This window comes from Cryptomeria japonica, chromosome 10 (genome assembly GCF_030272615.1).
Source record: "Cryptomeria japonica chromosome 10, Sugi_1.0, whole genome shotgun sequence".
NCBI lineage: Eukaryota > Viridiplantae > Streptophyta > Pinopsida > Cupressales > Cupressaceae > Cryptomeria > Cryptomeria japonica.
This window is the reverse complement of record NC_081414.1, coordinates 435,274,745-435,300,234: the sequence shown is the minus strand read 5'-3', so window position 1 is coordinate 435,300,234 and position 25,490 is coordinate 435,274,745. Positions and strand designations below refer to the sequence as shown.

The 25,490-nt window shown below is 35.1% G+C and overlaps 1 protein-coding gene across 2 annotated transcripts in view; it reads right to left on the bottom strand.

Moving 5' to 3' along the window:
* Window positions 1–22,589: 22,589 nt before the first annotated feature.
* Window positions 22,590–25,490, bottom strand: part of LOC131067558 (phospholipase A I) — a 122,693-nt gene continuing 119,792 nt past the window's right edge. For both annotated transcript variants that reach the window (XM_058002634.2, XM_058002635.2), the window contains exon 18: window positions 22,590–23,450. In XM_058002634.2, the coding sequence (XP_057858617.2) occupies window positions 23,007–23,450 (444 nt within the window). In that variant the 3' untranslated portion in view covers window positions 22,590–23,006. The remainder of the gene's footprint in view (window positions 23,451–25,490) is intronic.

The following is a 25,490-nucleotide window of genomic DNA, read 5'->3' as shown; positions in this document are numbered from 1 at the left end:
AAGTGCTTCATCTATCAACTCAATGTTGGCATTTCCCACTTTCATGCATCTTTTGCTTTCGCTTGTACATATTTTCAGTCACTTTTGTGACATCCTGGTTCGTTGGAACCCTCATGACTTGAAACTAATCAACGTCCTAGTCTTAGGTTACTCGACAGAGCACACTACATATCCTAAGCAGTGTCAACCAAGTCATTTTTCTGTCAGTGAAACCTGGTCGTCCACTCCGAGTCAGTCACCTGTCTCCTAACTACCAAAGAGTTTTATCACTGAGTTCACTGAGTTCACAAGCAAAACAACATAACGGAAAACATTCACTAAACAGTTTGAGATATGAATGAAAATTTTCTTTGTATGTTGTCTTTTATATTGATTTTCGATTATTGTCCCTCTAAGTAACTCGAGGAAGTCTATTGTGACTAAGAGGAGCAAGGATTGGGGGCATAATATTTTGTTTGTTTTCTGCTTGTAGGAATGATCTCAATGATCTGGAAACATATAAATTAGCTGGGTGTCTATGATAAGAGCCTTCACATCAAGGTGAAATCGCCTCACATACCTCGACTCCACTTATTTGTATGCTATAGGGAGGTCCATATCATTTCTTTGTTTGTTTTGAGGGAATTTATTTATGATGCAATTCGGGTCCCTGCGAAATCTGTCCAAAGATATGAATGAAAAAAGGGTCATTGCGGACAAGATAATTAATATTGCACATTGAAAAAGAAAAGAACTCTAACCTGCCTGTTGTGTTCGTTATGCTCAGTGATGAATCTTAAGTATTTTAAATCCAGTGACTAGGTTCAGGTTGCATTTCGCACATCATTTTGCATATCATTTCGTATTTTTGTGAATCTAGAGTGATTTCAGTATGGTCATAATCTCTTTATCTTTTGAAGGAGAGCTTAAAGAATCATCATTTCTTACGCTAATTGGTCTTTTTATCATCATTTCTTCGATTGAGTACTTGTGTTTTGAGATGTTTAGCTTCATACATTTCATTATTACTTATTTGCATTATCATTTATTTGCATATCAAAGAAACAAAAATATACATTCATAATCATTTGCATTACATACATTTATATTGAAAAGAAATGCATACATATAGAATAAAGCATATAAGAGACATCTCATGAGCGAATCAACACAAGTACGATGAAGTCAAATCAGATCTCGTATATATATAATGTCAAGTATAAGAGTACAAAATGATGTCCGATGACATATACAAACTCCCATCAGAGCAAGAATCGTATAGGCTACAAAAAATGGGTGTGTCTACACAAAAAAATATCCAAGCTACAAAAAAATGAATCATCTAGCTGATGCCCTCTCCCTCATCGCCTGGTGGAGGAGCAGGAGCCTGATGCCCGGGATCTTGTCGAGGTGCTCATGCTCCCTCTGATCTAGCCATATATTGTGAGTAGGGTTGCACCTATTGTGCAACAAGAACTGCGACACTATATGCTGCCACATAATAAGTTGCCCTACTACTCTGGAGAAGCACCTCCTATCGTAGAGACTCTATCTCTTCTCTTGACTCTACTCTCAATGTTGTGATATGGCGATCACGCTCGGCCCTAACCTCGACTAGCTATCGGTCTCACTCCGCCAGCTGAGTCTGAGCCACTGTCAACTATGACTGCAGCTCTGTAAGACGTGGTCTCATCGACCGTCCTGTGTCAGCCCCCTACTCTCTCGTGGGTTCTCCACCACCATCTCCACCTGTGGCTCCACCCTGCTCATCCTGCCACTGCCAGACCCACCTCGAAGCTGCTCACTCCTCCTCTCCGCCACCCAACCTCACGCCTACTCTCCCAAGGGATCCACCCTCACCCCTCTGTTGTCCAACATCAGCTGGCACCTTGCTGCTGCTAGCACTAAGATCACCACCAGTCCATCGTGGAGCCTCTAATCTCTGTGCCTGTCCCTGCCTCTAGCCCTGTCCCTGTGCCGGTGCGGGGGCATCATCCTCAATATGAGGAGCCTTCTCTCCCAGATCTATAAATCGAGGGAACGGATGCTGGTGAAAGTAATCCCTATACTAGGGCAATACCCCTGCATCCACTGTAACCTCCAAGTAATCCCATCTCAAGCGATGTAAACCTGTCAGCTCCTGCATAGCCAAAGCATATGACAATCGTGGAGACCATCCCTGCCTCTCCTCATCAGCATAGTGAGCATACGCTATATACTCCTGCGAGATCCCTTGAGGCCGACCGTACTGCCTCATCACTCGTGAAACGATGAATCGCTCCACAACAATCTATGATCTCCCGATCAGTGGGCGTGTCACAAAAAAGTCCCTATGAACCCTCCGCCAGTCATCCCACAGATCCAGTCCTCTGTATGGTCTCCAGACAACTGCTATAAGGTCTTCAAGATGTCATCGCCAAAAATCTGTCTTGCCTAGATGGGGCTGCGTAATATATCCGACATAACTGTAAATAATTGGCTGCCCTAGCTCTCTGCTATCAACAACAATCGGCTGACAAACGGGAAGGTTCTCCCAAGCCCACACTTGTAAAATGTATACACCCACGGCCATGCTCCGCCCATCTCTGTAAACAATCTCATGCATCTCTCGATACATGTGGGCCAATAAACAAGAGCCCCAACCAAGTCTTTGAGGGGTCTCTATCAACCTCTCTAGCATACGGCCCCATCTGCTCTAGAAACCCTTTTGCCCTCTGTCCATCATCAAGAAGCAACTAATGAACCCTGTTAGAACACATGCCAGGGGATACTCCTCACTATACCTACTCATAAGAATGTCCCAACTCATGGAACGAGTCAAAATGTCGGGGTCCCTGAATAGGTTCCTAAGAGCCTGTAGTCCAAGTAGCAACGCAGTATCATAATCCACCTTATCCCCAGCAAAAGGGATATGAAGGATCCTATACACATCCTTGGGAGTGATAGTCAACTCCCCAACTGGCAAATGAAATGTATTCTACTCCAAATGAAAACGCTCAACCAATGTCATGAGCATCCTGTGGTTCACACGGATATCAAGTAATCGCAATAGATGAGTCAAGCCGCATAAATCAACATGAGCCTGCTCAACCTTAGATAGATGATGAACTAATGCCATCGTAGGTGGATATACACATCTGAAAAGCACAGGAGGTAATCGAACCTGCAAAAACCCAACAATGATCATCAGAAAACATTCCAAATGAGCCTACAAGAGAAGTTAAACATCACGCAAATCCAAATAAGTCAAATCCAAAACCAAAATTTCGTGTTTACACTTTCAAAAAAGATCACTGTCTTTTGAATGACAAAACACAGTCAAGCAACATCTCGTACGAGTCAGGAATGGCTCTCGTACGAGAAAACAGCCTCAAATGACAGTTTAACAAACTTAGCACGACAAAATGGTCTTTTAATAGACCTGTCGTATGACACAAGGGTGTACCCCGTATGACAAAACTAGTAGGCTCAAACGAAAAAAAGATTTTTTACCAGTTTCTCATATGAGACAAGATCCTGTCTTGCACGATAAACCGAGACACTAGACCCAAAACCCGTGAAAAACTTCAAAAAAAGCATTAAAAAAATTCAAAATTGGAAACATAAAGAGGCTTAAGATCGATCACTTACCGTTGGCTCGTAGTTTCAGGGTCGATTGTGATGTCTCTGGTGCTCAAATCGATGCTGACGAGTAGGGACCACCATTTGTCTTTGCAGAAGGCTTTTTGAATTTTCAAACTTGGAGGGTTAAAATGATTTGAAAATGACACTTTCGTCCCATATATAGCCTAAAACCTAATTTTTCAACTTGCTCCAATGGTTATGAAAATTGTACCCTTAGCTAATTTGCCTGCTCTGATTCCATTTTCGGGATCAAAATCAAAATTCGAGGTCATTTTTCTAGCCAATTTCACAATTTTGACCACTTAGCGCTTTTTTCATCAAATGCTCATTCTTTCTTCAAATTGCGCTCAAATTTCAATGTTGAATCTTACTTCAGTTTCATTCTACACATCAACATTTCAATCAACTCTACGCTCAATTTTTCATCAATCAATGCCAAAATTTTCAAAAAATCCTCAGAATCAATTTGTGCTCAAATTACTTATTTTCGCCAAACAATTGCCTATAATCAATCCCTCGCTATCTTTTGATTTCTCTCCTGAGGGGGCATACTCACAACCTTATGACTTCACATCTTAGAAGTCGAGAAAATTTTTCAAATCTTCATCAAAAGTCGAGCAAAATCTTTTCAATTAAAGAAAACCAATCCTTATTGCTAAGGGGCATCTCAGCTTCATCGCTTCACATCAAGTTGAGATCTCTCGATCATCTGAATCGAATCAATCACTAGGGGCATATCAGTTTCATCGCTCCAAATCAAGCTGATATTTGTCTTTCATCAGAATTAATCTCTTAACATTAATCAATTTCATCGCTCCAAATCAAGCTGATTATTTGTTTAAACTCAATCAAAAGTTTCAAGAGTATCTTTGATCACACTAAATCTAAGCAAGTGTTCAGTATTCGTTTCTTGATCAAGCTGAATGGTTTAATCTTCGCTCATCGTGTCTTGATCAATCAAGTTCAAGATCGATTTTTATCATCACTCACTGCATCTAAGATCAATCAAGTTCTAGATCAGTAAGATCCACTTCTTGATCAATCAAGTTCAAGTTTGGTATCTTTTTTTTCTATCATTCCTCAGTTCAATCAAGTTCAGGATCGGTATCACTTTAATCAGACTTCATTCATCTTTGTCGCTTCGAATCAAGCTAAACACCTTACTTTTCATCTAGTTTGTGATCAATCAAGTTCAGAACTAGCATCTCCTAGACATCACACATTCTTTGAACCAACGTGCTACTCGCACATTAATTCAAAGAGGGGCAAATGTAATACCCTAAAATTGGTCATCTAAACCATGGGCCCCTAATCTCGACAACATCACCAAGGTCCTAACCGAAGGCAATTAAATCAATCTTGAGCACATTATTAATTCTTTAATCATCAAATATCACATGGCAAATCAACTACTCAATACTAATTAAATATTTATTTAATTAATCAAATCATTTCCAATAATATCATTTTGATCAATTATCCCATTTTAATTTATTAAATATCCTTGCATATTTAATTAATTAATAAATTTGTTATTCAATCATGCAAAAAAGATTAATTTATTACAAAAGATGAATTAATTTATTACAAAGAGTTGAATTGAAAATAAAACAAAAAAAGATTGAATTGAGAGAGGAATCAAACTTGAGATATTATTTCTTTTTCTAAATTTAGAACTTGAAATCAGAAAAGCAATTTAATTGAATTATTGAATTATTCTCTAAAATTGGAACTCAAAGCTTTTTCAAAAAAAGAAGTTTAGTTGCATTGAAAAGACCTTTTTTCTTGAATAAATCAAATATATGCAAAGAATTATCTATTTTTATCATATATGCATGGAATTAGTTTATTATTATTTTCCAATGCAACTTGAACTTCTAATTTGAATGCATTTCAATTAAACTATAATTGGAATCTATCTCAAGGTTAACTGAATCTGATTTCTCAATTATTTCAATTAATCCTAAATTGAGCTTTCTCTCTTGTGATTCTCTATAAATTCAATCTTCAGCTCTCATTCCAATTCACCCCAGAGATTTTTGAGAACACACTTGGAGATTATTATCACGCTAATTTCGCTCTGGAGTCATTGAAGATTATTGTGCTTTTTAGATTATTTGTATCCATTTTACATCCATTATTGCATCCATTGTTGCTTGAAATTGATTATTCGCTTGAATTATTCATCCATCTTGCATCCATATAGCTTAATATCATATAGATTAAATCCTTCGTCTTGGTGTAGTCTAGTCACTGGTATTGCTTATAAAAATCTGAGAGCAATCTTATACTCGCATCTTTTAGAAGGCAATTGGTCGCTTTGCTATGGTTTATTACTTATTTGATTAATGATTACTAACCATGCATATAATGACTTAATTGAAGTGTTGTGCTTGCAACTACAAGTTCACTTTTTCACACACACAGTTAGTAGTTTTAGAACTCCTATCTTCGATGATCAAGAATACCTGTCACAAATTTGTTAATTTTGTAGACTATGTTTTGCAAATGCACTAAAATTCTATGCAAAGGCGTTATTCTAAACAACAAATGCGCTAAACGAATTGTCAAAGGTGCTAAACCAGGATGCAAATGTGCTAAAATGGTGTGAATGTGCTATTCTAATCACTAAATGAGCTAAAGAAACTAACAAATGTGCTAAATAAAATAACTAAGATGCTAAACTAAGATGCAAATGTGCTAAAATGGGATGCAAAGGTGCTAAAATGATATGAATGCACTACACTGCATAAAAACTATAAATGCACGACAAAGTAAATAAAAAGTGAGGCCTTACCCCACGGTGGGCACCAAAATGTGTAACCTAGAAAAATCAAGGAGCTACAAGACTATTAAGTTACCACAATACTAAAATCCTACAACAAATCCTAGATTACCAATAAAACAAAATAAAAGATAAATATTAAATCTAATAAACCTCCACTTGTTGTTCCATTGTGTCCTATCACCTTTGATCTTTCTTATTGATATTGTTTTCAGACTGCACTGATTTTCACTTTCAAGATGACAATAGATGAATGGACTTGTGGTATCTAAGTGTTAGATGCAAGCTAAAATAGTTATGCAAAACTATAATATGCAAACTATAAAAGGCGCATTGTGAAATGCTACAAATGATGTAAAGATAACTGGAGTGCAAGATTATGATTGCTTCAAATTGCTAGAGAAATGCTCTTTTTATAGATTTTCATGAGAAAAATCCCATGTGGAAAATATCAAAGGTTGTGAGTAAATCTTGGTAATTTAATGGCTATGAATAATTGGTTGGAATGTGAGAGAAAAAGGTGGAAGATTTTCCTCCTACACATACAGGATGGAAGAAAAGGTGGAAGAGAAATCCAAGTGTCAGCTTGCTAGAGTTTACCACAATTAGGAACTCCAAGAATATAGGATAGTTGGAGATGATTTAGGAAATGTAGGACAAGTGGAGTTTGACAAGGATGAGGTGGACATAGCCTCCTCCAAAGATGTAGGAGTAGTGGAGAGAATATAGGGAGTAAGAGGACAACTAAGTGTCTTTCTCCTCTTGACTAGGAAATAGAGTTTAGGAATTAAATATGACTAATTTAATAAATAAGAAAAAAATTTATTTAGCCACATAAGATAAGTTGATGTGAAAGAAAGTGAGGTGGAAAAGACAAATAATTAAATAGTTTTGAAATATTTAATCAAAGAAGACTCTTAGAAGAATAATGAAAAATTAAGTAATTAAATAGTGAATATTAAATTAATTAATAGAAGAAAAGGATAATGGATTAAATAAATAAACTTTTCAATCTATTTATTTAATAGAAGAATAGTTATTAAATAAATAATAAATAGTTATCTAATATATCATAGCCATTTTTTAGTGTATACAAATATGAATGAAGATTTTGGTGCTCTGGTATATGACAAAGTAGGAAAACCAAGCAGAGAGACAAAATAGTTGCATAAGTAAAATTAAGCCTAACCGGAACTGCTATTTGGTATTAGTAGATGCTATTCTTTAGTTCATTCATCATTGTAATCTTTTGTAATCATTTGTAGGACAGTGAGTCCTCTAGGTTGTAGCCCTTTTTTGTATTTGAGTAGTGAGCTCTAACCAGTGAGCCTGAATGCAAGTGCATTCCATTTCTTGCAATATTATCATACTCCTAATCAAAGTATAATAATATTGTGGGTTCAAATCCCACCATGGTTTCTCCCTTTTTGGGTTTCCACGTAAAAATATTTGTGTTATGGTTGTTTGGTTTATGTTTCTGCACTTTACTTTCATTCTTATGCATCTGGTGGTTGAAGAATCGGTTTAATAAGTTTATAGACTGTAGAACAATGATTCACCCCTCCTCTCATTGTTGATTGATTCCAACACATAATGAATCAATTCCAGAGCAATACAAATGAGAAGTCACAACTCTGCAATGCAGAACCAACAAAAAAACAAATCACCACACTGGACCACATAACTTGATCAAATCACCTTCCAGAACACTGAAACTCATGTTGAATCAACTAAAGATACTAATCTTTGAATCCATCAATTTGCATCAGCATGTCTACAATAAATCAACCAAAACAACTCTTTGCAACACCAAAGCACAAGAATATGTTGACATCAATGACAACAACACATTCCAACAACTCTAATATCTAACAATCTCCCCATCTAGCATTGATGGTAACATATGAATGTGAAAAACAATCAATGCAAAGAAAGAAATCAACTCCAACAATCTCCCCCTGAGATCATGCACACACAACCCTCTAACTTAGATAGATAAGACACTTTTTCACATGCTTCTCTCCCCCTTTGACATCAATGCAAAAGGCACATAAGAAAAAAATTATTCTCTCTCTTAGGTAATATCTCCCCCTTAGACACACACGCTAACAATTTTGAAGAAGTGAACCACACACTAACTACTCTCCCTGAGTAGCAACACCCATTCATCAATCTGAATACCAGGATAAGACTATGAGGTTCACCAGATTGATGAAACTCAATGCATCTAGTTCTCAACAAGAGGGGTAATCACCACTAACTTCTCTCTTAGATATACAAATGTATCTGTAAGCAAAGGCTTTGTAAAGATATCTGCAATTTTTTCCTTTGTAGATGCATACTCCAATCTGACTTCTTTCTCATTCACCTTCTCTCTGAAGAAATGAAACTTGATTGATATATGTTTTGTCTTAGAATGCAATACCGGATTCTTAGAGATATTGATAGAACTTGAATTGTCACAATATATAACAGTAGGCTCATTATAAACAACTCTAATATCCTTCAGCATCTTCTTCATCCAAATTTGAGAACAGTTGCTAGAAGCAGCAATGTATTACTCTTCCGCAGTAGATAGAGAAATAGCATCTTGCTTCTTACTTTCCCAAGCAACCAACTTCTTCCCCAAAAATAATGCTCCATCGATAGTGCTCTTCTGATCATCAACATCACCTACCCAATCAGTATCAGTATAAGCACTCAAAATGAAATCATATTCTTCAGATACCACAAACCATAATCAACGATTCCCTTCAAATATTTGAATATCCTTTTCACAACAGTAATATGACTTTCCTTAACATCAGCCTGGAATCTTGCAACAAGACATAAAACATTCATAATGTTTGGCCTAGTCTAAGTCAAATACAACAGCCCACCAATCATTTATCTATACAAAGTCTGATTGGCCTTTGGAGATTTATCATCTTTTGTCATCTTGCAACCACTTACCATAGGAGTTCCAACAGGCTTAGAATCATCTAACCCAAACTTCTTCAACAATTCCTTCACATACTTTGAGTGAAATATAAAAAATTTCTTTATCAATCTATGTAATTTGCAATCCCAAAAAAAAATTCATCTCACCTATAATAGACATCTCAAACTCTTTGTACATATCATCAACAAACTTCTTACTCAAGTCATCATATCCTCCAAAAATAATGTCATCAACAAAAACTTCAATAATCAAAATATTATCATTATCAATCTTGAAGTATAAATTACTTTCAGCAATACCTTTACAGAATCCCAACATCAAATACATGTCCAATCGAGCATACCAAGCTCTAGGCGCTTGTTTAAGTCCATACAATGCTTTCTTCAATTTGCATACCATGTCTCCTTCATCTGTAAATGAAAATCCATCTGATTGTTCAATTTAGACTTCTTCCAACTCACCATTCGAAAAGGTTGACTTCACATCCATCTGATATACCTTGAAATTCTTATGACCAACATATGCAAGAAATAATCTAACAGCTTGAATTCTAGCTACTGGAGCATAAGTCTCCTCAAAATCAATACCTTCCATTTGTGAATATCCTTTATGTACCAATCTTGCTTTGTTTCTAACTTCTCCATCTTCATTCAGTTTGTTTCTAAATACCCATTTAGTACTAATTACATTCTTGTCTTTAGGTCTCAGAACAAGTTCCCTTGTATTATTCTTCTCAATTCAATTTAACTCTTCTTCCATAGCATTTACCCAATTTTCATCTTTACAAGCTTCAACAACATCTTTAGGCTCAATCTTAGAAATCAAACATGTCTCTTTAGCATCAATTCTTCTCCTTGTCATCACACCTTTATTTTTATCACCAATAATCTGATTCTCTGAATGATTTAGTCTTACATACTTGGGGGTCTTCTGATTGTTCTAATTTTTAGTCTCTTCTTCACTGCCAACAACATCTAGATTTACTATCTCTTTTAGATCACTCAGTTTCATGCTCGGAGTCTGCACTTTCTTTGAAGTAACATCTTGATCATCAAATTCATATCTGCATGCTATGATTTGCTTCTCATGACTCCCATCAACCTTCACATTTGCACTTTCCACTTTCTTTCTTAGTCTTTTGTTGTAACACGAGTAGGCCTTGCTCTTAGTAGAATATCCCAAAAAGATTCCTTCATCACATCTTGCATCAAATTTTTCTATATCCTCATCTCTTTTGATATAACATTTACTTCCAAAGATTCTGAAATATCTAATTGTAGCAACATGACCAAACCATAACTCATAAGAGGTCTTACCGGAATTAGCTTTTATATGCACCCGATTGAATGTGTACAAAACAATGCTAACAGGTTCTCTCCAATAGATATGCAGAACATTTTCTTCAATCATCATAGTCCTAGCAACATCCAAAAATAGTTTTGGTCTTCCTTTCAACAACTCCATTTTTCTAGTGGGTTAGTGGAGCTGATAACTGTCTCCTAATTCTATGCTATTCACAAAAAGAATTAAATTCATCGACAATGAATTCTCCTCCCATGTCAGATCTTAGAAACTTCAGCTTCAATCTTGTCTATGTCTCTACTCTAGCTTTGAATATTTTGAATTTTTCCAGTGCTTCGGATTTCTCCCTTAGAAAAGTGACTCACATCATTTTAGAATAGTCATCAATCAGCAACATAAATTATATGTCACCCTGCAAGATTCTCACCCTAGAAGGACCAAATAAACTAGTATGCACAATATCTAATATCCCATTAGATGTAACTGTTTTCTCTTAAAAGAAATTCTGGTTTGCTTTCCCAATTGACATTATTCTTTGCACACCGGATTAGTAGCTTCACCAACTTCAGTAGATCTCTAACATCTTGGGTAGAACTTATCTTAATCATGCAGTCAAAATTAACACGACACGTCCTTCTATGCCACAACCAACTTTCATCAATCTTAGCAATCAAACAACTTTTATCACCAACATTCAGATGAAAGATATTACCTTAAGTTTTAGTTCCTGATGCAATTTCTATACGAAGCTATTCAGGATCTTACATTTCCCATTCTTGAATTGTAAATCATATCCCTTATCAACCATCTATCCAACACTCAAAATATTATGCTTCAAACCTTCAACATATAAAACATCATCAGTATTATGCTTACCATCAACAGAAATAGAACCTCTACTGCGGATTACGCAAGCTTTGTTGTTTCCAAATCTTACTACGCTGCCATCATACTTCTCCATATTCACAAATTTACCTTTATCACTTGTCATGTGATGTGAACAACCACTGTCAATCTCACCCATTCATCTTTCTCTTCAATCTTAGTAGCCAAGGCTTTTCTCTTCAACAATGTTGCATGTAGAATCAACAGGTACCAGATCATCTTCCTTGATAGCAGTGAACACAAATTCATCTTCTAAATTCCCTTTCTCAGACTCATCATTTGTCACACCTTCATTACCAGCATAATAACACTTCTTCTGATATCTATACTTAGGATTAAGCTTGTAAGGCTTATCATACTTTGACACTCTTTCAGCTCTTTCTGGACACCTAGAAGCAAAATGTCCTATCTTATTGCATGAAAAAATATTTCAAAGGTAACTTCCCTTCACACTTATCGGCTCCCTTATTTTAGCAATAAGTGCTTCAAGCTCTTCCAATACTCTTTCTTGTAATTCCATCTCTCTCATTTCCCTTTCATATTTGGAAACCCTAGTTGAACTCTCTCCGGAATCATACTTCCGCTTCCCAGATATAGTAGCTTTAAATGCAGTCTCAGTTCGCCATGTGATTCTCCAAGTTCACTCAATTCAAAAGCAGCAACCTTACCAACTAGCATGTCTCTTGTCACAGTTGTCACAATTCGAATTTCATCAATAGTAGCAACTTTGTGTTTTTAAGCAGGAGGCAGGGATCTCAACACTTTAGCCACAATCTCATCTTCTTCAATGATTCCACTGGCACATCTAATGTTCAGTACAAGATCATTCACTTTATCCATAAAGGATGAAATGTTATCATCTTCTCTCATTCTCAGCAGCTCATACTTTCCTTTCAAGCTTTGCATTTTAGCAACTTTCACATGTTTGTCTCCTTCATACAAGGTCTCTAACTTCTCCCAAATCTCATGTACAATCTGTAATCCCATCACATTAGTCATCTCTGAATCATTCAGGGCACTCAACAATGCTTCTTTGGCTCTTATGTTATGTTCAGCATCCTTGATCTCATTTGCAGTAACATGACCATTTTGAGGAACAATCTAGTCATTCTTTGTGATCTTCCAATAATCTTCTCCAAGACATTTCAAGTGACACTCCATCCAGTTCTTCCATATAGTGTTATTAGTTTCATCAAATCTCAAACTCTCCTTGAAACAACAATTGCCATCCCAGATATTCCTCAAGCGATCAAGCTTCTTCCAGAGGATCTAGCTCTGATACCAATTTTTAGCATCAACGATGTAGGAAAACTAAGAGGGGGGTGAATCAGTTTTCACTAAACTTAACCAAATTAACCTCAACTTAAGATCTGATCAAGAACAACAATAACAAATATAAACACCACATTAAGAACATACAAAACACACGGATTTTTGGCATGGAAAACCCGATAAGGGAAAAACCATGGTGGGAACCTACCCACAATATGATGATACTCTGCTATAGTATGTGTAAATATTACAATGGGGAATGCACATGCATTTAGGCACACTTCCTATAGCTCACTACTCAAAAACAACAAAGGGCTACAACCCTAGGAAGGCTCACTGCCTTACAAATATCAGACACCAATCCGGATAACATGAACTGAAAGAATAGCATCTCCAAACACCTGACCACGGTTTTGATTAAGCACATTGTTTTCTCTGCAACACTCCTCTGCACTTCAACACTCTACCAAAATATCAATTCGCTTGTTTGCACATACAACTCTCTCAAAGATCACAGACACACCACTTACATGGTTATTACACTTATGTATACAAATTATCAACCTTACTCTCAAGGTAGGTTCAACTCATAAGACCTAATTAAAAAATTACATCACACGATACATAAATTTGTATGCAAACCATTACAATGTTCGCAAGGACATGGCATGGACCCAAATCAAAACCTTGAACACACAACACCACCAAATATCTCGCCAAGATCATCCGCAACATGCAAGAACCATCGGGTCGGCCAAAAGGTCGTATAACACAAAAAATACCACCAGACCAATAAAATATTCAATAATGTGCACAATGAACAATGTGGACCAATAATACGTATAACACACAATCTAGAAACACCAACAAGAAACGTGAATTCCTCTGCAACAACTTGGATTACTAGAATCATCACCATCTCCCTTGTGGAGCTCAAGAATACCAACATAACTAACTGACAAATTGAAGGATACGCTCATGAAGTTCCAAATCATGAACCACTCGAACTGAGGACACACATGAACGTCCCAAATACTCCCAAAAATCCGCACAACATAATGAATCAATTCTGAAGCAATACAAACTAGAAGCCACAGCTCTGCAATACAGAACCAACAAAAAAACCAGTCACCACACCAGACCACATAGCTTGATCAAATCACCATCCAGAACACTGAAACTCATGTTGAATCAACTAAAGATACTAATCTCTGAATCCATAAATCTGCATTAGCATATCTGCAATAAATTAACCAAAACAACTCTCTACACACCAAAGCACAAGAACACGAGAATATGTTGACATCAATGACAACAACGCATCTCAACAACTCTAATATCCAACATCTATCATTTGTAATTCAAAGGGATGATTTATTGAAATAACAAGGTGGAGTGGGATGAAAAATAAGATTAATATTTGGAGTAGAGAAAGTGGTATCAATGATGTAACAATATTGGAAAAAGTAATTGTCAGCTTTCATCATAAAAGATTTTTCTCCACAAAGAAATTTTATAGATTGATCTAGGATAGAGGGAAAAAATACCACCATATGAACCAAGGTTTCTCAAGGAAAAAATGATAGGAAATGTTTCCTGGCACAACATAAATTAAAGACGGGAATTTAAAATATCTCAATGAAATAAGTCATGTCACAGTGCCTAAAGGACCGAGCTTATCAAAAAATTAATGATAATTCAAATAGAGTTATGTTTAAAGTGTATAAAGGATATGATCTAAAAATTTGAGATATTTGATGAAGGTTTCTTGATTCACATTGAGTCTATATTCAACTATAATCAAAATAGGATGATTTTGTTGTTAAATTTCATAGGTAATTTAATTGTATCAATCTACATGCATTCAATCAAGTTATCTATATTAGAGGATTTACTAGAAGGAATATAAATATTTTATAAATCTTGCTAAAGTAGCTTATGATAAGAATGGATGCTTATATGAGGTCCCATATAGAAACTTTATCCTGCATGGCTTGAAATTTATCTATGATATTAAATTCATTAGGAGTCTTAATAGGAATACGCAATGGGGAGAAAAAATAATATAGTTGATGGGTAGAAGGTAAATGGGCATGGGAGAATTAAAAAAATTGCCTAGTGTTATAAGTATGACCTATTATATAGAAGTTAATAGGAAGAAGGATTACATTGGAATAGAAGATAAGAAATGACAATTGAAACAAGGATTGTTATCTTCAAGAAGACCAAAAATAGTTCAACGGGTTTTGAAAGGAGGTGAATCAAACATCCCTTGCATAGATTTTTATGAAAATTGAAACTATGAAAGAACTATCTTGTGGCCTAGGTCTTATTTGGTTATGATTAGATTTAAATTTTAAGATTCAACTACCTATATATTTATATAGAATTTAAAATATAGAAATGTTGTTTACAACACATAAATAAATAAAGTGTTTTGATCTAAGCAAATGTTGCCTAATCAAAAGCTACATTCAATTCCTAGACAAAATATTATGGCTTTTCTTTTGAAATAAGAAAGACTAGAAAAATAGAAAATACAATAATATAATCTTTAAAATAACAACAAAAAATAGAACCTAAAATGATACAAAATCTAAAAAAGGTCTTAAAAAGTAGATATGAAATAAATGCCCACATGACTCATAAATGACAATGTAATTGAACTAGTGTCCAAATGAGATGTCATCCTCCATGTACAAGAGAATATAATCTAGAGTAAAACTTGAAGAGTTGTGACATAGGAATCAAATGCACACTATAGATACTAAGAAATACTAACAAAAAACACAAGAAATAAAAAAGTAACTTACATTCTTTGAACTCCAAGAAACAAATATACAAAAAAAAAAAATGTAAATGCGAGAAATGTGATCAAGAAATATAAAAAATTGAAAAACTTCTATATGTTGAAGTCACCAAAAGTACCTATAACTAAATAGAGGGAGTAATTTTGACAACTTCAAAGCTTGACAAAATGGTTGGGCCCCAAATACAGTCTTTTGATGTCCATAGACAATCATAAAGAGAATATTTGATTAGATTTGGTGTGTGCTCTTAACTCTAAGTGTGTCTGAAATTAAAAGAAAGATATATAATGATCTATAAATATTAGTTACTTAGGTATACATAAATCTTAATATCATAGTGTGTATGAAAAGGAAGCATTGAGAATGTTGATTCATCGAGAACTTTACCAAAAAAAAAAAGAAATAGTACAAATGAACTAAGAATAAAATGCCATTACAAATAAAAAAAGCAAAAAGAACAATACAAATAAACTAAGGATAAACTACCATTGACCTCAAGGGAAGAAGAGAGGAAATAAAGCTTTCAAGAAACTCACAAAGTGTATAATACTAGAAATAGAGGATTAAAACATGATTAAATATCTCAATAAGTACAATTACACAAAGATTCCATTAAAAACTCAAGGGGTCAAAAATAAAAATTTGCAAATGAAATAAGAATTACTATATTTGCATAAAGACTCAACAAATTAGGTGTTCCAACAAAATGAGAAGCTATGATCCATAAAGCTATAACTGAAGGAGAAGTTGATCTTTTGTTTCATGCCCTTAAATTTTCTGAGAATGAGTATTCCAAATGGTTGGGGAGGGACAAGGATGTTGAGATTCATGGGTATGGTGGCATTTAAATGGCATAAAAGACATTACAATTGACACCGTCAATAAAAAGGCTAGCAAATAAACATTTCAAAATTATGAAACAACACAAATGCGTAAATGTCAATGTAGTTGCATTATTGTCTAGAAGACTAAGAATAAGGTTAGAAATGAGAAGAAAAGTTACAATATGCTTGATGTGTCCTAAAAAATCCTAAGTGGACAGACGCTAAACCAAATGTAAATGTAGTAATTGTAACATATGCAATTTTTGGCATTATACCATGACCTTGAAATGATTTTCTAGATAGTATTACAAGGGAAATTCATTCAAAATCACAAATTTTGGGAGACTCCAAATTTGGGATGAAGGCCAATAAAAATGTATTTTGGAGATCTCTTAAACACCTTAGATTTTCTAGAAGCTTCCATCGCTCCCTAAACTTCTTTACCCAAAATATGCCAAAAATGGTGAAAAAACACCATGTGGAATCCATCAAGGCCCAAAGCTTTATCTTTTTATATTTCAAAGAGAGGAATTGTCACCTCTTCCTCCATAAAAGAAGCCATAAGCAACTCATTGGTTGAGAGTAATAAGTGAAGAAATTATGTCTAATAAAAAAAATTGTAAATGTTTGTTAAAAACATGTAAAGGGAAAAATACGATTTTTGAAAAAAATAAAAGTTTCCAATTGAACATTAAAGTAATTCTTTAACAACCTACCATCAACCAACTAAATGGAAGATACTCTATTGATTTTTTCTTGAGCCTAACTAGAATAATAATAAAAAATTGTGTTTCAATAATCTCCTTGAAACAAATCTCTTGGAACTTATATTTCCAAAACAATTATTCTTTCTAATGAACCTCATATAATGGCAAAAAGAAGTTTGTTCTTGAAATACTATTCTCAGTCTATCCAAATTGAATGGACCAACTCATCCAATACCTGAAGTCTTAATACAATCTTATATTTCTCTTGAAAATGTTCTTGAAATGCAATTACTTTCAACCTCTAAAATAAGTCTTGATATGTTTAGTTTTGTACAAAAGAGAATATTTTTTCAAGCCTTCAATTTTGAGGCAATAAACCACCATTTTTTTAAATAGTCCTCTAATTCCCACCCCTCAACCACATAATCTCAAACTTGAAAGGACATCAAGATGGTGATGAATCCACCTAAACATAGAAGGAGATCAAAAAATGATCCAATCCTACAATAGAAAGGACCTTGCTTTCCAAATTAAAATCCAATTCCCATGATCCAATATTTTTGTAATATAACTAAGACCAACTCTCCTATTTATCCAAGTGAAACAATCTTTTTGGAATTAAATCAATTAATAACATATTCTCAGCATATGTTGAAAGTTCTACTTGAGATTGAATTGGTGTAGAAACTCCCTCGCGTTTGTTACCGGGCTTTATAATTGCATTGAAAGCGTCACCAATAATGATGAGTTCATTATTCAAACCTTCGATTAACAGAATAATTTATCAAACAATAGACATTGAAAAAAAAGAGTTAGAGATCCTCCACAAGATTCTCCCCCAATACCAATAAAAACTTGTTGCCACCAAAGATATATTAATTGTGAATAGAGACTAACAACTCCTAGACCACCCAAATTTCCATTAGCTTCAACAAATCTTCCCTTTGCATATTTCCAATCATGTTATTTGACTCCTCTTGATTGAGTTGTCACCTGTAGTAATAAATCCATCTTTTATGTTCAAAGTTCATGCTTGATAATTTTTTGTTTATTTGGGGAGGGCCCTAACATTTCAAGAATCAATAATCATGTTTCATTGGAGAGGAGTTTCACCCCTCCATATGACTACTATTAATAAAGCTCCATTTTTTCGTCGACTAGCCAAGGCACAAGCTAGAGCCCACGGGGGCTTCATTAAATAGGCAATATCATATCACGTGTGTTCATATTGGGGGGTTTAATATCTCAAAAATGAGGGTGCAATATATTGCCAATTGGTGAAAATAGGGGGGTTTAATTCGGACTACGAAAAAATACAATATTTTGTGCAAATAGGGGGGCTTTTAATTCAGGTTGTGTATTGGGAGGGGGTGGGAAAAAAATGGAATTTAGGGCAATATTTTTTGAAAATAGGGGGATTCTTTAGTATGCCATGAACGCGAGTGATATAACCTAGGTTCACTAAGTGAAGGCCCCATGCTAGAGCCTTTTATAGTTCCAACTTTCTTTCATAATAGTTTGTTGATTACATGGCACATAAAACCACCAAAGAGACAAGTGAACATATTCATAGTAGATTGTTCATTCCAGTAATTCAAGGCCTTAAATGCATGCAAAAGGACTCGCCCCAAGAAGAGAGTTGCAAGTACTTTTCTAGCAAACCTATGGTATGACAAAGAATGCAAGGTAGCTTAGAGATCTCTAAAAGAGAGAGGATTCAGCAAAGAAAACAAGAAGAAATATGAAAAATTGGTACAATTAAAAAAAATATATATATGTAAATGCAAGAAGAAAGGAGTTAATCTCTCTCGGAAAACACAACCCCAAGGGATTTTGGAAAGATCTTTAGAAAAGGAGAAAACATATTGAAAACAATATTACAGATGTTCAATGGCTAGATTATGCAAGGCTCATTTAAGAGCAAATACACGAGAAAGACTCCCCCCCTATAATGAACACATCAATGGAACTCTTCATGGTGGATGATATCAAGCAAGGAATAGAGAATTTAGCAAGTCGTAAGTCAAAGGACATAGATGGACTTCAAGTTAAATTCTTAAAATTGGGAGTTGAGCCCCTTGCCCCTCACATTAAAAGGAATTTTCAATAGTATCATTCAGGATGACTTTCCGAGTGAATGGACTACTAGTGTGGTCATCCCTCTCTTTAAGAGTGGGGATATCAATAACCCATCTAACTACCGCACTATTATGGTCAACCCCCTCCTTGGCAAGCTTTTTGGGAGCATCATAGACAAAAGAATCAATAGTTGGGTAGAAGGTGAGGCAAAAAGAGTAAAAGGTCAAGAAGGCTTTAGGCCTAGACACTCTATCATTGATCATTGCATCACCCTTAGGCATCTAATAGAGAAAATTTGGGACAAGCAAGGAGAAGCAGCCTATTGTTGTTTTGTGGAATTTAAGAAAACCTTTGTCACAGTGCCCAAGACAAATAATGGAACATAATGGAAGAATCGAGTATCCTGGATTTGTATAGAGCAGCAGTGCATAGACTTTATGAGAAGTTTAGAGCTAAAATCATAACACATGATGGAATGTCTGAATGTTTTGGTAGTAATATTGGTGTTAAGCAAGGATGTCCTTTATCCCCTACTTTGTTTGGTTTATACATTGATAAGTTGGAAGTTTGGTTAAGAGAAATAGATGGGGAAGGTGTGCAACTAGTGAACTGTGTGGTGAAGCTACTTTTATCTGTTGTTGATCTTATTCTAATTGCAAAAACTCAAGGATTAAGAGAACGCTTAAATGCCTTAGAACACTTTTTTCAGGAGGTCGGAATGCAAGTGAACAAACAAATAACCTTTCTTTTTGAAGGCAACCTATTGGAGATGGTGAAAGAATACAAATATCTTGGGATAGACTTCCACTATAAGTTCAACTAGGAGACATGTAGGATGGAAAGGATTCAAGGAGGATGGAAAACCTCATACCTACTTCAAAGTAGGTGCAAAAAAACTTAACTTTGGGATTAGAAAACCAAAAAAAAATCTTTTTCGTTTGCTAGTTATACTAGTTGCCCTTTATTGGTGTGAAAGTTGGGGAAGCAACATGTCAAATTGCAATTGGAGACAGAAAGAAAGAACCCAAAGCATCTAATTGCAAGCAATCTCAAAGTTAAAACCACAATCTTGTAGAAAATTCTTTTGGTTGAAGCGGATACTTTTTTGTTGGAGGCCGCAACAATAACTAGGTTAATAAGTTATTTAAAGAAGGTTAAAAACATGGATAACCAACATTGACCCAAAATAGTTATGGAGGAGGAGTTAGACTCTAGAAACAAAACTTGGATGAAGCAAAACAAAAAATGGTTGGGCAAGTGGAGCATCAAGTTGCATGAATGCCCTAACACCAATGAAGAAATAAAAAAATTTAGGATTGTTATGTTGACTAGTCACATTGGGCGTAAAAAAACATACTACACCAAAGAGTTTAAACCAACTTGTGATCATGGTGAAAAAACATATTTAGGGGCAGCTATTAAAAGAAAAGAAAGGTTGTTAGTCACACAATTGAGGATGGGATCGCATCACCTTAGATGTGAAACTGGTAGGTGGAAGACACCCAAGGAAGTCTGGGAAAAGAGAACTTGAATATTCTGCAATAAGGGTGTGGTGAAGATAGACTGGCACTTTGTCATGGAATGTGCAACCTATGAGGATATTTGTGTTCGGTATTTAAATAGTTTGAAGGTCGACAACATGCATCATTTATTTGACAAATATAAGATAAACAAATTGCTAGCCTCCTAGTCAAGATCCATAGCAAAAGATTCAACATCGAAAGAAGTATGAAAATAATTTAGGGCTGTTATTCCTTGGTCCCTTAGATTGTTCGGTCTTGTGAACGTCATTAAAATCAATAATTCATTCATTCATTTCCCATTTTTTGCCTTGGTCCAAACTTTGGTTTAGATTTCTAGTCAAATTGTGATCTAGTGAGGATCTCCCCTGGATACACCTCCAATTCTTCAATATTCTTAGCATCTAAGATTTCCTCATCCATTTTTTTCCTCGATGAATCCTCCAAGGCATCAAGTTCTGAATAGCCTTCTAGAACTTAGAGATGAATAGTAACCTATGATTTGTTTTTGTGAAGGGCAACAATTCTAATTCTTAGATTGATAGATCCATATCATTTGAAAGAGTACTTCTAACCTTGGACTTTTGAGGGAAAACTCCTTAATAGAATGTGGATAATGTAAGTTATGGGAAGGCATAAGACCTACGAAAAAAAGAGAGTTGGAAGTCTTGTATTGACTCCCAATACCTCAACATTCACATTTTCAGACTTTAAAGCAGCTTTCTTCTGCCAAACCAGTGAGATTTGTTCCTGACTTTAAACTTAGAATGAGAATCCCTTTTTCTAGCAAACTAAGCATACCAAAATGTAGCCTTCCAATTCATTGTTCCCAAAAAAAATTCCTCCGAAACCAAGGTAATGACTTCTAAGAAAGGTTGTAAAAGATCCACCCAAACACATGCAAGCACAAGCCCAAAAATCCCCTTCAATGACAATTCCAATTATACTAATGAAAAAGCGCAAACTATTCACAATTTGAAAGAGTGCAAACTATTACCAATTTTCATGAAGATCCATCATAACCAAAATAGGTTGGTAAATTGTACAGAGCACAAGGTAAAATCAAAATTAGGTCACCACTCCAAGAAAAAGGCCCCCTCCATCACCAATTTATGGTCCTTCATTCAAAACCCTAGATGTTGACCCTTGATTATCACAAACAAGAAAGAAGCCTTTGGAAAAATTCAAATCCACCAAGATAAGACTATTTTCATCATGTTGATTTTCTTGAGAAATGCCACCTTTGAGCAATGCCGCATAATTTTAGGCAAGGTTCCCATCTGAAAAAGCTTCTAAGGATTCAGAAGAGCCACTTTCCAATTGCCATCAAAGCTTCCTTGTTGTGATAGAGCCCCTCCATTATAGCGTTTATCACTTGCGCACAAAGATACAGAATTGCACATTGCTACCATTTTGCAATTATGATTTTTACTCGACTTCATAGTGTTCATACTCGTTATCACGATTAAAATAGTTTTCACTTAACTTGAATTACATTTTGTCACATGCTGCTTTATTTTACTCGAGCATGGCACCAGATATGAGTTGTTTTGTGGGAGAGGAATAGCCTTGTACTTCAAATGCTTTCTATTTTAATAAATCCTATTTTGTCCAGAAAAAGATGCTTTGTACACAATATAAAGCTATCTCAAAAGAGAAGCCGTCTAACAATTAAAATCTATTTAAAAAGAACAAAGGTCATAGCTTCAATAACATTCTTATGATCTCAATTATAAACCGGAACACATTTTCTTACTGAAGCGTAACTGCATTCCCTTACCATCCATATATTCAGTGTGTTTCGCAATTGTCAAACCAAACATCAAAAAAAAATTAATGTGAATTTCATAAAAGAAAAATATGATGAACTTATTGGGATCTTGGCAAAAAGATCATGCCAAACCCTTTATATTTGTGCACAGCTTCAATTCCAAGTTTCTGATTCCCATTACAATATATTCGATTATCCAATGTGATAATTCATGTAAAGATAAACCCAGAATATGGCTTATGCCAAGAATTAAAACGAATAATGTCCATGTTGCCGAGTTCATCAGTCTCTTACAATGGTGGAAAATAAAATAAGAGAGCAGCTGCAGCCTGTTTAATATTGTTCCTCTGCAGATGAAAGAATTATGGCCGAGTATTTACTGTCAAATATGAAGATTAAATTCTGAAAATCTTCACTGGAAGTCCAGCTCAAACCTGCATGCACTTTGTCTGACATGTAAAATACATGCATCTTGTTATGCCACATCTCATTATCTTCACATAATCATCAAATCTTTGGAAGATGGCATCTATAATGCTGCTTTGGATGCACATCTAATGCATTTTGAAGTGCAATATCAGCTCTAACACCCTCACGAAATAAATTATCATAAAGTGTACAAACAAAACCACATAGATCCTTTTCCTCATGCTGTTTCTCCATTTTGTCTTCACATTCTTCAAAGTCACTGTCTTCCCAATCACTGCTAGGTCCACTTCGTTCTCCTTCATCCTCATCATCTTCTCCAATCACAAACCGTCCAGAGTCTGGTTTGCTACTATCTCTGGAGCCAGCCAAACTATCTAGACTTACATTCTGTTGCAATTCTGGAGGATCAACAGAAGGTGCAATGATTGCTTTTGCTCCTGAATCTAAGAAAGCTTTCACTAAAGCTGCACTTGGACCACACTTCCCTGTACATATCATGATCCGTTCTCGCCATACACCACCCTGACAAAGAAAGAGTTTTAGCACCATTATGTAAACCTATCAAAATACAAGCATCTTCATGATTCATTTTCAGTATGGTCCTATAACAACCTGCAAATGTAACTATGCATACATATCTGATACAACCTACAAATAACCCATTAAGGAGCTGTTATTACAATCTTTCAAAACTTCCGTATATGATGTGGTGCAACTTACAGAAGAATTATTTTTATAATGGTAGATAATATCCTTCAACCGAGAAATGAATATGTTTTTACCCTTAAAAAATATGCTTGTTTTATGGGGAGTGGATCAATATGGACTCAATCTACCTAACCTTATTTGACCCTAATTTACAAATTTTACATGAAGTTCTATATACTTGGGAATTTTACTAGAAAAGAATTCTGTCATATTTTGATTGTTTCTTCTTACTGTTTCCCTCATATTTATTTCACAATTTTTCTTTTGTTTTATTTATTACAAAAATGGTTAGTGTAGGTATGCACTTACACATTACCATCTTATTAGTAGTTTTGGTTTAGCCTGCATAACAGGTAATGGATATTTTCTTGTCAAAACAGCACAATACTGCAAATGCATATCCAATTTTGAAAATAATACAAAAATAAAATAGAAAGCACCAATTTGGACTGTCTATAAGTCATTCGAATGTCCATATCAGACTGAAAAGCATGTCTCCAACTAAGAATATATGTAACGGCTTCCTAGAACATCTCTAGCCAAAGAAAATTTGTGACTCTACAAAACCCTAAATGCACACAACACAACCTTCCTGTGATAAAAAGAAAATGTATTAACTGTATTAGAACACCAAAATTTCACTTTCTCCTCTTTTAGCAAAAAAAAAAACGTAAGGACCAAAATGCAACATTTGAGCATAGTTGTTAAATTTGCAGCAAACATATTAGAATTACAAAGAGAGACATTCTAAAACTGAAATTTCAATATCAATGCTTGCATAGAATGCCTACTTCCAAAAAACCGTGTACTATGAGGTTTATACTGATTGCATCATAGAGCTATTACATAAGCAATACACAAAGAAATTATTAATATAGGATGTATGCATCAGATTAAACTCTAGAAACTGATGATAGTTTGGGTTTTTGTACTCATTAGACTCTCCAGAGACATTGGTGAAGAGATTGGGGTTGTTGCCAGCTGTGGTAACTCCAGATGATGTTTAAACTCTTTTACCTAGGCATTCCATCGAGCTTCTGATTTAGGGGAGGCCTATGTATGAAAGGTTCAGAGTTGTGCCCTCCAATGGCATATTCGATTGAAGAAGTGGCATATAAAGTTTGGAACTTAGCCATTTGGGTGCGGTGATGCCTCACTTCCAGGATTCTTCTTTTTTTTTTTAATAATCAGCAACTTTTCTATAGCTCCTATCCTGTTATGAAGATAACTGAGGTGGATCAGGTAAACCAGTCTTCTGGAGCTTGGACACACTCTTGTGCGGTTTTAATGCATTCACTTTTCTGTCGCATGTGAATGGGATTCAAGCGATTTAACTTACATATTTTGAACAACAATTAGGATTTTTTATTGATGGAATCTATGGTTTTTAGGTGTATCAGAATTTTCTTTTCATCCTTCAATAGGAGAGAGATGGCTTGTCTCAGCTGTGGATGAGGGTTGCAGTAGTTATTTTGATATTCCAAACAAAGTGACTGGCTGTGGTGTGTTCCAAAAACCCGTTGTGTAGATAATGTGGGGTGGTATTTGGGGTATGACGATTCATTTAGATTTGGGGACTGCAAGAAACAAGAGTGAGTAGAGAAAAATGCTGATGTTTTAGCTCAATTCAGAACTTCTACATAGGTTCAGTATGAATTTGCAAATAGTTAGCTATTCCTATTTTGTAGTTCACTTTAGTAATTAATGTGAAAGTATTTTATATAGTTTATTGAGTCTAATAGAGTGTAGATAATCACTAATGATTTAGACTTATCTTCCAAATCATCTCCTGTGTGAGATAAAAGATTAGATTTTTTAGTCGAATAGTATAAAGATACTGCAAGATAGAAGTTC